This window comes from Trichosurus vulpecula, chromosome 5 (genome assembly GCF_011100635.1).
Source record: "Trichosurus vulpecula isolate mTriVul1 chromosome 5, mTriVul1.pri, whole genome shotgun sequence".
Classification (NCBI taxonomy): domain Eukaryota; kingdom Metazoa; phylum Chordata; class Mammalia; order Diprotodontia; family Phalangeridae; genus Trichosurus; species Trichosurus vulpecula.
This window is the reverse complement of record NC_050577.1, coordinates 118,296,048-118,307,918: the sequence shown is the minus strand read 5'-3', so window position 1 is coordinate 118,307,918 and position 11,871 is coordinate 118,296,048. Positions and strand designations below refer to the sequence as shown.

Here is an 11,871-nt window from a genome sequence, read left to right as displayed (position 1 = left end):
GCTCCTGGGTCTCCCTTACTACCTGGGTGACTTTGAGCAAGTCACTTAATACATCTGGGCCTCAGCATGGTGGTTGAGTCATTTTTCAATCATATCTGACTCTTCATGACTCCTCTGGAGGTTTTGTTGGCAGAGATATTGGAGTGGTCACTTTACAGGTGAGGAAATTGAGGCAAACAGAGTTAAATGACTGCTCAGGGTCACACAGCTATTAAATGTCTGAGGCTGGATTTGAACTCATGGAGATGAGTCTTCCCGACTTCAGGCCCAGCACTCTGTCCACTGCACCATCTAGCTGCACCCCCTGGGTCTCAGCTTCACCGCTTATAAAATAGGATTCCGTGACGTCTTAATTTCCCTTCCAAATCTAAAAGCTCAAGACTAAGGCAGCTTCTGTCCCTTTTCAACTGAAAAACCATCCAGACTTTGGGGAGGATCTGAATACTGAAGACTGGACTCTGAAATTTTGGTCTAGCAGTTACGTTAAGGTGTCTTTTACATGAATAGATACAATACTATGAAGCTCTCCTCTCCACCTCCTGACTTGTATCGTCTCCAAGAAGCCATTCACAGTCCTTCATTTTAGTGCCTTCCCTCTGAGATGATCTTCAGCGTGTCCTGTCTCTATCTTATTTGCTCATTGTTTGTGCGTAGTATCTCCCATTAGGCTGAGATCTTTTACCTTTCATTCTATCTCCAAGACTTAGCAGCACATGGCCTGGCACAGAAACTTAAGGCTTGTTGACTTCAAAAGTGCTATTTCCATCCTTGATCTCAAACTGGGGGCCTTGGGTCTAGGATCTACTCAATCTACAAGGAATGCACTTCTCGTCTCCTTTAGGTGTTGAGGGAAAGCCAAAGTTAACAGTAGAAGCCGGTATTACTTTCCACGAGAACGCAGGCTGTTTGGCGGCTTACTAAAAAGGCCCCCAAGTGCCTCGACAATTTTTAGAGAACTACAGAAAGCTACTAACGATGGCAAAAGGATCAAGGATTAGGGGAAGACGAAGAAGAAAGGAAAAGAGAGTAGAGTGGAAGTGTAAGGAAGGGAGGTGAATCAGGAATTCTGGCCCATGGAAAGGAGGCAGTATACCGAGAGAGAGTGGCCTCACCGTCCACAGAAACCATCCAAACCAGATGTTGCTTAAATATTAAATGTAGTTCACAGCACCATCTAGTGTTGACTGACTGCAAGTGCCAAGGTCTAAAGAACTAGGAAGACTGTCTCTAAACACAATTCAGCTAGGCAGACTTCTTGAATCTCCTCTGTCGATTTTCCCAAAGTCCTTCTCTTCGAGAAGTCATCCCTGGACTGGGGCCATTTTCTGATCAAAGCACTCACTACACACCCCTTGGGAGTCTAAATGGTGGCTAGGTTGGGGGGTTTCACCTTCTCAGTAAGGTCTGGGCAAAAACTAAGAAACATGTACCCTGCCCAGTATAACCAAATTTAGTATGAGGGTCAGCTGTCAGGCCATTATACTTTAGAAAAAGCTGGGTGGAAAAATGATACAGCCCTTTTGGGAACCGATTACTACCACCAACTCACACTGTTTAACACTCACTCCCGGACCAATCTACTCATCCGCCTCAGGTGATCCCCTGTATATAGCAACACGTGCTCTGAGACCAAGGCTCAAATACAAAGAATGGCCTCTTCAACAGATTTAAGAGGACCGCCTTTTGGAGTCCAGTTCTTCAGCTTGTCAGCTAAGCTCATTGATCAAGGTCCAGCCAAATGCCAAGGTATATACATTTTATTTAAAAAAGTTTACAGTTCTTTCATTATACACAACTATTTGAGAGGTTATAGTCTTAGAGAAGAGGCATTCGTCCTGTTGACAGATGTGCCCACTACATCATCACAATGCAAGAAAAAAAAGGTGGTAGGGAGGGGGGAGGAGAAAAAAAAAGATAAAACTCTTAGACTCCAATGAAGGGCCTGGAAGCCCCTCTTTCATCTCTTCAAGTATCACACAATATGTACCAAATACAGTCAGTAAATAACGGCCATTTCTCATGATGCCTACAGACCTGCCTGAGGGCCTGCTCCACGGAGGCAAGCCCAAAGGCAGGTCCTTGCCCTCTTGAGTGGCATTTAGTGATGGTGGAGAATCCTCACATAGCTAAAAGCTGCTCATTACTTCCACATCCCCTGAGACACCCTTCCACAAGACTCAGACTCCAGTGAGAAATCCACTGCCTTCCAGAATCCTCTGTGAATGTTCCACATGACCAGAGGGAAAATGAACATGGGTTAAGACGAGGGAAGTGCTTGCTGCCCTCCCATAAATCTGAACTAAGTTGATTTCAGGGAACTGGTTTGGGGGTGCTGATTAAAAAACACATGCGCGCGCGCACGCACACACGCACACACACACACACACACACACACACAAACCCTGCTAACTTCTTAGTGATTTTTTTTTAAAACTTTACTGGGTAAGTCCTCAAGACTCAAAAGGTTTACAGATCATTTTAGTCAAGCTAGAAGCCAATTCCTGAGCTGCGGCTATCTTACTCATCAGGATTAATAGAGGATGCCTCCTTTCATTTTTTCTTCCAGTCATCACAATAGGAGGCTTAATACAAATCAAACATCAGACCAAAGAGAAGTGGGAGGTTCATGTAATTTGTTGGGATTAAACTCCCTTTCAGAAGATAAACACTTCTCTGAGTTTCTATCAACCTGTTGGCAATTAGAAAAGCTTCTTTTGAAGTGGAAAGAAGATTGTTAGGTCCTGACGAGATGATGATCCATCTCTAAGGTATGAGATGCCAGCGTAAAACTGTACGGTGATCTCGAAGTGGGGTGGGGTAGGGGGACACTCAAGGACACAAGCCAAAGGGCCTCTTTCTAGGTCATCAACCACTACCCATTAGCCTCTAACAAGGCTCTGGTGTTCAAGAATCCATGGAGTGCCAGTGGACAGGGGAGACTATCTTGCTTGTTGGTATTTGGCCAGAGCTTATGATCAGTCATAGGAACCGAAGCAGAGAACACGTGGTACTATAAAATCACAAGATGGTTTTAGAAAGTACAGGTACTACCCGAACTGAAAAAAGGAAAACAAATTGTCATTGCTAGTTGCCTAAACAGCTGTGTCCAGGCTTCCCTGGGGATACTGGTTACTAGTCTCAGCAGTAGAAGGGGGAACAGGTAAGGTTTGGATCACAGACAAGAGCTGGTTAGTGTAGGAAAATCTACTTTGGCTTACTCTCCCAGCCATATTGGGGGGGAGGGAGTGGGGGTGGGGGAGGCACTGGATTCCCCTGAAATACAGAAAGTCCTCTATGACTTGGAACCAACTATGGGCCTCATTACCTACCAAAACTTCCCTCAGCTGTAGTAGAGGGGCAAGGATTGGGCATTAGAAATGCTAATTAGGCCATCTTTGTTGACATGCAGAAAACCAGTTTCCACATCTAAAGAAAATGTCCCATCTAGAGCCAAGAAAACACGCACAGATCCATAGCTAGTCTCTCAGAAAGGATGTGTACAACCTGAAAGGACACCATGTAATTTGTACAGCAATGGCAAGAGGGTCTGAAACCTGATCACTGACACGCTTATGTACACACATGCACACGCAGGCACACATACCACACGCACACGAACCACACAACGAAGCAATGCTCAGATTGACTTCCAGTCTCCAGAACGAGTCTCACTTAGGAGAGCACCCTGTACTATAAAAACCTCTGATGCTGGTGCTTTAGAGTAGAAGGAATTGTTGGCTTGTCTGTTTAATTAAAGAAATGGGCCTTGGTCATGGAGACGAGATGTACACTGGTTCACATGCCCCCAAACCTGGTTATGGACTGGCAACCTGGTTATTAACTAGATTAAAAACAATAGTTACCTGGAAATAAATTTAAGGTAATTAGAACACTATTGTTTATACAATATTGAAAAAATACAATTTTTTATTGTTTTAACTGAAATCACCACCCCCAGCACTTTAAGCCTACCCCTAAATAGCACCTACAGTAAAGGTTATAGCACAAGCGAACTGCTAATTCAGCAGGTAAGCAAGTTAGACCGTGCCAGCAGAGATACCCTCCCCTCCCCCAAAGTAATGAGAATACAACGTGCTAGATAAGAGTTAAAGTACACCATTACAGGTTAAATAGTTAATACTACCCTTCCAACAAGCCACAAATGCTAGATAGAGAACTTCAGCACGGTAACTAACCACAGCCCTACATAACTGCACTTTTTTTATTTTAAGCAAATAAAAAGGAAAGAAAACCTTTTGCGTCATGCCCGTAATCAACATAAAATAAATTCTTTGTATGTCTTTTTATTTAGGAAAATAATCATGCTAAAGCAAGTTGTACTTTATATAGATTTTTTAAAGGAAAAGAGATTGATTGTGCTTTTTGAATTACAAAAAAAAAAAAAAAAGCTATCTTCCAACCTCATTGACTCAAATCTTGTGGAATATAGTACTTCTAAATTTAAAAATGCATCTCAGAAATTTTTTTTTAAAAAAATCTACCGAATGAGCCCCATGGGACATTCAAAACATTTGTTTTTAAAGTGTCTGGAAACTGGCTAATTCTGCTACTGTCCTTACTGGTTGCACCCCCCAAAAAAAAGAATCAAATTTTTTCTGGCTGTCTACAAATCTTCACAAAACTCCCTAAAATACAGCAGGCAACATTAAGATCTGAAAGGAACTTTAAGGTAGGCAACCTCTGGACATGTAGCTAGCTGAGTTTACATCTGATTGGCGGGCATTTTAAAGTGTCTAATTCCCTCTTAACATTGGCAGGGAAAAAAATCCACCTTCAAAACCTGTTCTACTACATCAGAAGATATTTCCTCCCCTCCCTTTCCCTCCCTCCCCCTTCAGAAGAGTCCTTCAACTATATCTGAAGAAAGTTGCACTTGTTTTCCCCATGTATAATCACTTTGGGTGGAATAACCTTTATTTGCTCAAATCTGTCTTCTGTTAGAATTCTGAATGTGTGTTGGGGTCTGCAATGTCCTCTCCCCGCTCCCAGGAGCAGACGGTAATCAAGCCGCTGCCAAGGGGTGGCAGAAGAAGGAAAAAAAAAAAAGACAACACATTAAATGAGAGTGCTGAAGTATTCGTGGCCACTGGCCCAGTCTTCCCAGGTCTAATGCTCAGCATAATGACTCGGTTTGATGATGAGACCCTCTCTTGGTAGATGAAGGTACAATTTGCAACGTATGTTTAAACACAGTTCAAAAGCACGAAAGAGCAAGTTTAAAGCTCTCAGTCAAGGGTAGCAGTCTCACACTGGCAAAGAAGTAGAGTCTAATTTTGCATGTGCTCTGAATGAACTGAAGCACTATCCATGTCATTTCCCTCCTTTTCCCCCTCCGCCCACAAAAGGGATGGAGTTCAGAATCCAGACCAAGAAAATGAGACATGTCCAGAAAAAGGATTTCAAAAGGTCCCCAAAGCAAATACACCCGTGGTTGCAGGGCCCTGTAGCTGGAAGGGCAGGAATCCACATATAAAAAAGTACTTAAAATCCAAGTCAAAAAACCTTCCTTTAAGCGTCAATACTCCAGATAGACAGCTCCCTGTACTCGGTTATGGTCACTCCATGTAAAACAGGGCACCAATATGAATGGGAAGGAGCATCACCGCTACTGGGCTGTTGGCTCTCTAAGCACACTTACATCAGGCTTTCTCCCTTCCCAAGTCTTTCCTCTTTACTCTGAAAAAAGCTCTAGTCTATCTTAATGTCCAAGGGTTGGTTGGTTTGGTTTGTTTCTTTGGAACCACCAATAAAGGAAGCAGTATTTTTTTGTCCTCATGTCTACCTATCAGAGCAGCTATTTCGTTGACAGCTCAGTAGCGTACAAGTTGACTTGGCCAAATGGACTTATGAATGCATGCATTCGGGCTGCATATTGCTACCAAAATGGAATGTGGGAATATGCTATGCACCTCAGGTTGAGAAATGACCAAGAAATCAAGATCTAAAGGGTGATATATAATATATATATATCAATGCTATTATTCATAAAAACCTTGTTTAGTAATAAAAAAAATTGCTTTGTTTAAATATGAATATTATAGTCTGCTTCTCATGGTTAGGAAATAATAGTCTTTCTGAAAAGCAGGTGGCCTTTTCTACTACAACTCCATGTCTTGCGCCTCGTCTTCCGAAAAGTCAGACATAGAACTCTCCGACGAGCTGTCCCCAGTGCCCTCTTCCTGTTCCTTCAGTGCTTCTTCTGTTGCATATTTCTGAATGTATTCTGCAGAGGGGACAAGAGACAGGAGGCACAGTGAGCAAGTGTGGGAGCAGAACCTGAACTCTGCCTCAGACACTGAGGGTGCAGAGATTGAACCACTGAGATGTGCTGGGAGAGAAACCTGTGAAGGACTGGAAGGCCTCGTCCCGAGAGTAGGTGGGCCCCTACAACAGCCAAACCAATGGGCTGAGAAGCCCGGGGCTCACATCCCAGGTCTCATGCCTGTCCTCTCAGGGGGTCTTCATGGCTCAGGCTCCTTGTCAGCACAGCAAGGACACTGGATTAGGTGGCCTTTGGGGAAAGGTCCCTTCTAGATTTAATGCCAAGAAGGCAGGCTGCAGAGTCATCCTCCCCTTGCCAGCATCTTGGAGCACTTAACAGACCCAACAAAGACAAGATAATTGACCATGCCTAGAGTCCAAGGTACTTGGAGAGGAGGAGGCAAACTGCAATGGAAGAAAAAGGTCAGAGGATCTGACACAATCCAGCCTCTGCTTACAGCCTTTCCAGCCTTGCCCGTTACCCTCTTCCCCATCAGCTCCTACTCTCTGGGCATCTGGTGGGAGTGAAAGGGAGAGCACCAGCCTGGAGTCAGGAAGACAGGTGTTCAAATCCAGGCTCGGACACTTACAAGCTGTGGGACCCTGGGCAAGTCACTTAGCCTGTTTGCCTCAGTTTCCTGATCTGTAAATTGGGATGGTAACAGCACCTACCTTTCAGGGTTGTTGTGAGGATGAAATGAGATAAGAAGTGTAAAGCACTTGGCACACTTCCGGGCACACAGGAAGCACTATATAAAGGTTAGCTATTCTTATTCTCTCCAGCTAAATGGATCTACTTACTGTCACCTGTTCATGGTGCTGTCCTTCCTAGACAGCCAGCCCAATGTGTCATGCATCCTAGTCTTCTTTAAAGGCCTTTTACGTGAAACCTTTCCAGACTGGCCCAGTCTTCTTACAGCATTTAAGAGTGGGTACCACTCACTTGGCACCTAGCATATGATATTTAATGTCATTTACTGGGGCTGAAGATAAGTAAAGGAACTAAAAAGGAATAGAGAAAAGAACAAACCACTAAGAAAGAGAGAGCTTACTTCTCAATGGGTGGGGGGAAGGGAGAAGAGTCTGGAACTGAAAATAACTGAATGAATCAAATATATAGTGGTTCGTGGAAACAGTTCAGTTCCCATGTCTTTAGCCTAGACTCTAGTCTATCTAGTTGATTTACTTGGTAAATCAAGTTGTATGACCTCAACCTCGATTTTACAATGTAGGATTTTCCCAATAGGAAAAGATGTTGTTTTTTGTTTGTTTGTTTTTTTGGAAGTGGGGAATTCTGGGGAACAGGGCATTTCATTAGCCTTCTGCTACTCCTTGTACAAGAAAATGTGAGGAAAGGACAAAGCTCTGACAACTCCGGAGATCAGGAAAGGTTTTGGGTCTGAGGAGGAAAAGGTCTCTGAGCTATGCATGGAAAGAAGCTAACAATTCCAAGAGGGAGGAGTAGGCAGAAAGAAAATTCCAGGCATGGAAGTAAGTTGGCCAATTTGGCCATTCAACTTACTGACATTAAAACTAGTGAGCAATTTCATGTGCGTAGCTAATATATGACTATTTCAACTTCCATCCTAACCTGTTTACTCCCTCCACTCAATCCAGAGTTGAAAATTTGCCTTGTTTTTTGGCAGTGGAGGCAAAGAACAGTCAGTCAATTAGTATTTATTAAGTGCCTACTGTGTGCTAGGCACTGTGTTAAGCACACCAAGGATACAAAGAAAGGCAAAAAACAAACTCTCAACGATTTTATGGTCTAAAATGGGAGACAATATGCAAATAACTATGTACAAACAAATACACACAGGATAAATTGGGGGCAACCTCAGAGGGAAGGTAATAAAATTAAGGAGGACTGGAAAAGGATTCTTGCAGAAGTCAGAATTTTAGCTAAGATGTGGAGGAAGTGAGGGAAGTCAGGAGGTAGGGATGAGGAGGAAAGAGTTCAATGTGTACTCTCATACTCTTCCTGTGTGTTTCTATCTTAGAACAAACACCTACCTCAAACATTTATTTAGTATTTATATGGACTCCAAAAACCCCAATAATTCTTTGTTTTACAGTTTTGTAATCATAGGTAAATCAAGCCCCTTACTATGAGAACAGACTTTGGGATGTTATTGAACTATAGACTTTGACTGTCAGGTACCCGAGTTATCTGGTTAAAAAAAGGTCACTGAAAAATAGCTTGTTAAGTGGGAAAAAAAACCCAGTAACAATAGCTAGCATTGATAGAGCACTTTAAAGTTTAAAAAGTGCTTTATAAATAGTATCTCATGAGAACCTTGTGATAATCCTGGGAGGTGGGTGTTATTATGATACTCATTTTACCAATAACAAAACTGAGGCAGGTCTCCCTGACTCCAGGTCCAGTATTACACCCACTGTGCCTCCAGCTGCCTAGACATAAGTGGCTCCTTAGTGACTTAAATATGCATTATTTACCTAAGAATAAGGCTTTTTCAATTTGGGTTGAAAGCTGGAAAAATTACTAGAACCACTGACTAAACCATTAAAGATCATTCCTATAAACCCTAAGTATGCGATATTTTCAAATAATTAGTCTACCTGTATCATGAAAAGATTCACACCTCACTCAACTGCTTGAAGAAACTGAGGCTTAGAGAGGTTGAATAACTCACCTAAGGTCATAGAGGTAGTAAACAGAAATGCTGGATATGAACCCAGGTCCTTTGACTCCAAATCTAGGACTCTTTCCATTAAAACCTTGTCTAAGTATAGTGTAAATTTTTGAAGGTTTTCTAAAAAATGGTGACTATAGGACAAAATTAAATTCTGAGGGATTAAATGTCTTATCCCTCCCATATAGATGGATAAAATTTAACTCCTTGACCAGAATTTTAGATATGCATGTGAGACACTTTCTTCTGGATAGTTCCTAACAAATAAAAGTACCCATGTGGGAGAAACTGTTTTGAGTCCTCTCTCCTTATCCTGTACACCATTTTTTGCCTCCCATAAGAGTCTTTAGGGAATGAGTGCAAAATAAGATGGCAGGAAAGGTCTGCTTACCCAACAAACTGAAGGCCTTTCAAATATACTAGGGCTGTTACCTCCACCTTTAGGTAAGGAGAAGAGACAAAGTACCTGTCTAAACGGGAGCAAGTTCTGCTGACTTTCAAAGAAATCACTGCTCAGTAGTTCAGGGTTATAGACTCTCATATAATTTTAGAACAGTCTTGGAATTGAAATGCATGGTACAAACCCTGCTTTAAAACCAGGGAAATATACAAAATAGCTATCGAAACCATGGCCTAATAATTGACAGATGCTGAAATCTTAGGAAGGTCTACAACTAATCTTCTGCATATGGCAGATATATTTCACAGAACTGAGCAAGTGGAAAAGTAACTGTCAGCAGCAAGAGCTCCTTAAGTCTACTTACCTCAAAACTAACCCGGTCTCCACTAAGGACCAAATATATGCTAAATGTTTCTGCTGGTGGAAACACCAGACAGTGGTCAGCTAGGCTAATTCAGAAATCATGACCAATCATGTGATTATAAATGCTAGACATTAATAGTATTTTTAAGGTCTGAAATGAGAGCATTTCAAAATGAACAAAACAACTGGTTGTTTCACCACTTAAAAGTTGCCTGTGTGTACTTTTATCCACAAAAACCCAAAGATTTATTTTATGTTTACTATATTATAAGGAACTGTTGAGAAAGAGTAAAAGACCTAGACTGTATCCTTGAAAAGTTCACAGGCAAAAAAATTCCTATTAAGTTTTAAACAATAGTTTTAACTGTAAAAATAAATGACTTTGAAAGCCATAAAAACTCTGATCGACAGTGAGCAACCATGATTCCAGGGGATCAGTGCTGAAGCATGCTACCTACCCACGTGACACAGAGAAGATGGACTTAGGCTGCAGAATGAGATCTATTTTCTGGACGTGGTCAATGAGAGAATGAGTTTTGCTTAACTATGAGTGTTTGTTAAAAGTGTCTTTTTTCTTTCCTTTTTTTCCTAATGGTAGAGTGGGGAGAGAAAATTGATTTTTTTCTGGCTTGTTTAAAAAATAACACTTAATTTAAAAAACAAAAAAAATATTCCAAGACAACAAGCTAAGGGATACTTCACAATTTGGGACACAATTAATTAGGTGCAATATGAATGCTATAAGCAATAAGTACTAAAAGAAGGCTTTCCTTAAAAGGTGGGATTTGAGGATGACTAGAGTTTACAGGGAAAGGGGGCTAAGATGGGTATTTCAGCAGAGGTAGGAAGTATAAGATCTTCTTGAGAAAAAGTAAGCAAATCAGTGAATAGGCTTCATGTAGGGGTAGAGACTTAAAGGAGAGAAGCCAAGAATGGTAGACTAGTCACAGGGTGTAAAAGATCTTGAATGCCAGTTAAAAGAACTTGGACTTCATCCTTCAGGCAAAAGGGAACCTAAATTAAAAAATTTAGTAGAACGCCATGATCAGAACAGAATTTCAGAGAGATTAACCTAGTGTCAATGTGTCAGATGGAGGTATTTAGAGGTGGAAAGGAGGGGAAGAAGGGAAGCTCCTATCTGGGATACTCAATCTTTTCAGACAACCAAGGATGACAGAATGAGAAAAGTGATTTGCAACATTCTCATTTATAACCAATTCTGTGGGTGAGATCTGGCACCTCCAGAGGGATAATGCAAGTCATTTTCCTTTTGTAATTATGCTACTTTATCTGTTTGTACAAAAATTAGCTGTCTCAATTCTTTCTATAGCAAAGACTAGACACCAGAAATCCAATGCAATATCATAATGTGAGTTGATCTAAAATGACCTAATCCTGCCATTAAGTACTTCCTAGGTCAAAATTTTAATATTTGGTCTTAAAACTCTATTTTGAAATTACATCCATTTTGCTGTACAAGGCTTTAAAGCTGGTAAAGTGCTTTACATACACTTCAAAGATATTTAGTTGCATCAAAAGTGTAGTAAGTACCAAGGGTCCCATTAAGGTAAATTAATTTTTCTGGGTTTATTTTCCTTCTTGTGCAAAGCCACTGAACACTACCAGCCTTTGGGGAATTGAGTTGGTAAAAGAAGAAACCATCTTTAGCTGAACGACAAAACATGTTCCAATATTTTTTTCTCCTGTGTTTTCATGAAAAGACTTTCACACACAAACCATGTTTAAATAATTTTGACTGTAATCTTTTGCAGGTGCACTTCAAAGAGGCCAGAAGTCTCGGCATTTATTGAGGAAGCTGATGTTCTGGATTGCTGTGCAGGTGGGTAGCAAGTTACACTGAATTGGACAGTCACCAAAGGGAAGTCTGCCCTAACCTGAAAAAACTGGAGACTTCTCTTGGCTCCTTTGAATTCTCTTCCTTTTTTGGTGATGTTTTCATAAACCTAATTTTAATTTTAAAACAGTTTATGTGCCTTCAATGGGCAAATATTACAGATTGGGAAAAGAGGATTCTAAACTTCTAACTTTTTGTACAAATGAGTATAAATTAATCCACTTTTATCCAGGGGAACTAGCAAAGTCACTTGTTTACTCACTGTTATGCTACCCATTTTAAAAGGAAGAGAATGCCCATTTATATTGCGCCTACTA

The 11,871-nt window shown here is 41.2% G+C and overlaps 1 protein-coding gene across 1 annotated transcript in view; it reads right to left on the bottom strand.

The window, feature by feature from the left end:
* Positions 1-1,741: 1,741 nt before the first annotated feature.
* UBE2H (ubiquitin conjugating enzyme E2 H) overlaps positions 1,742-11,871 on the bottom strand; it is a 151,622-nt gene continuing 141,492 nt past the window's right edge. Inside the window, exon 7 of the mRNA XM_036759303.1 lies at positions 1,742-6,244. Coding sequence (XP_036615198.1) covers positions 6,120-6,244 — 125 coding nt within the window. The 3' untranslated portion in view covers positions 1,742-6,119. The remainder of the gene's footprint in view (positions 6,245-11,871) is intronic.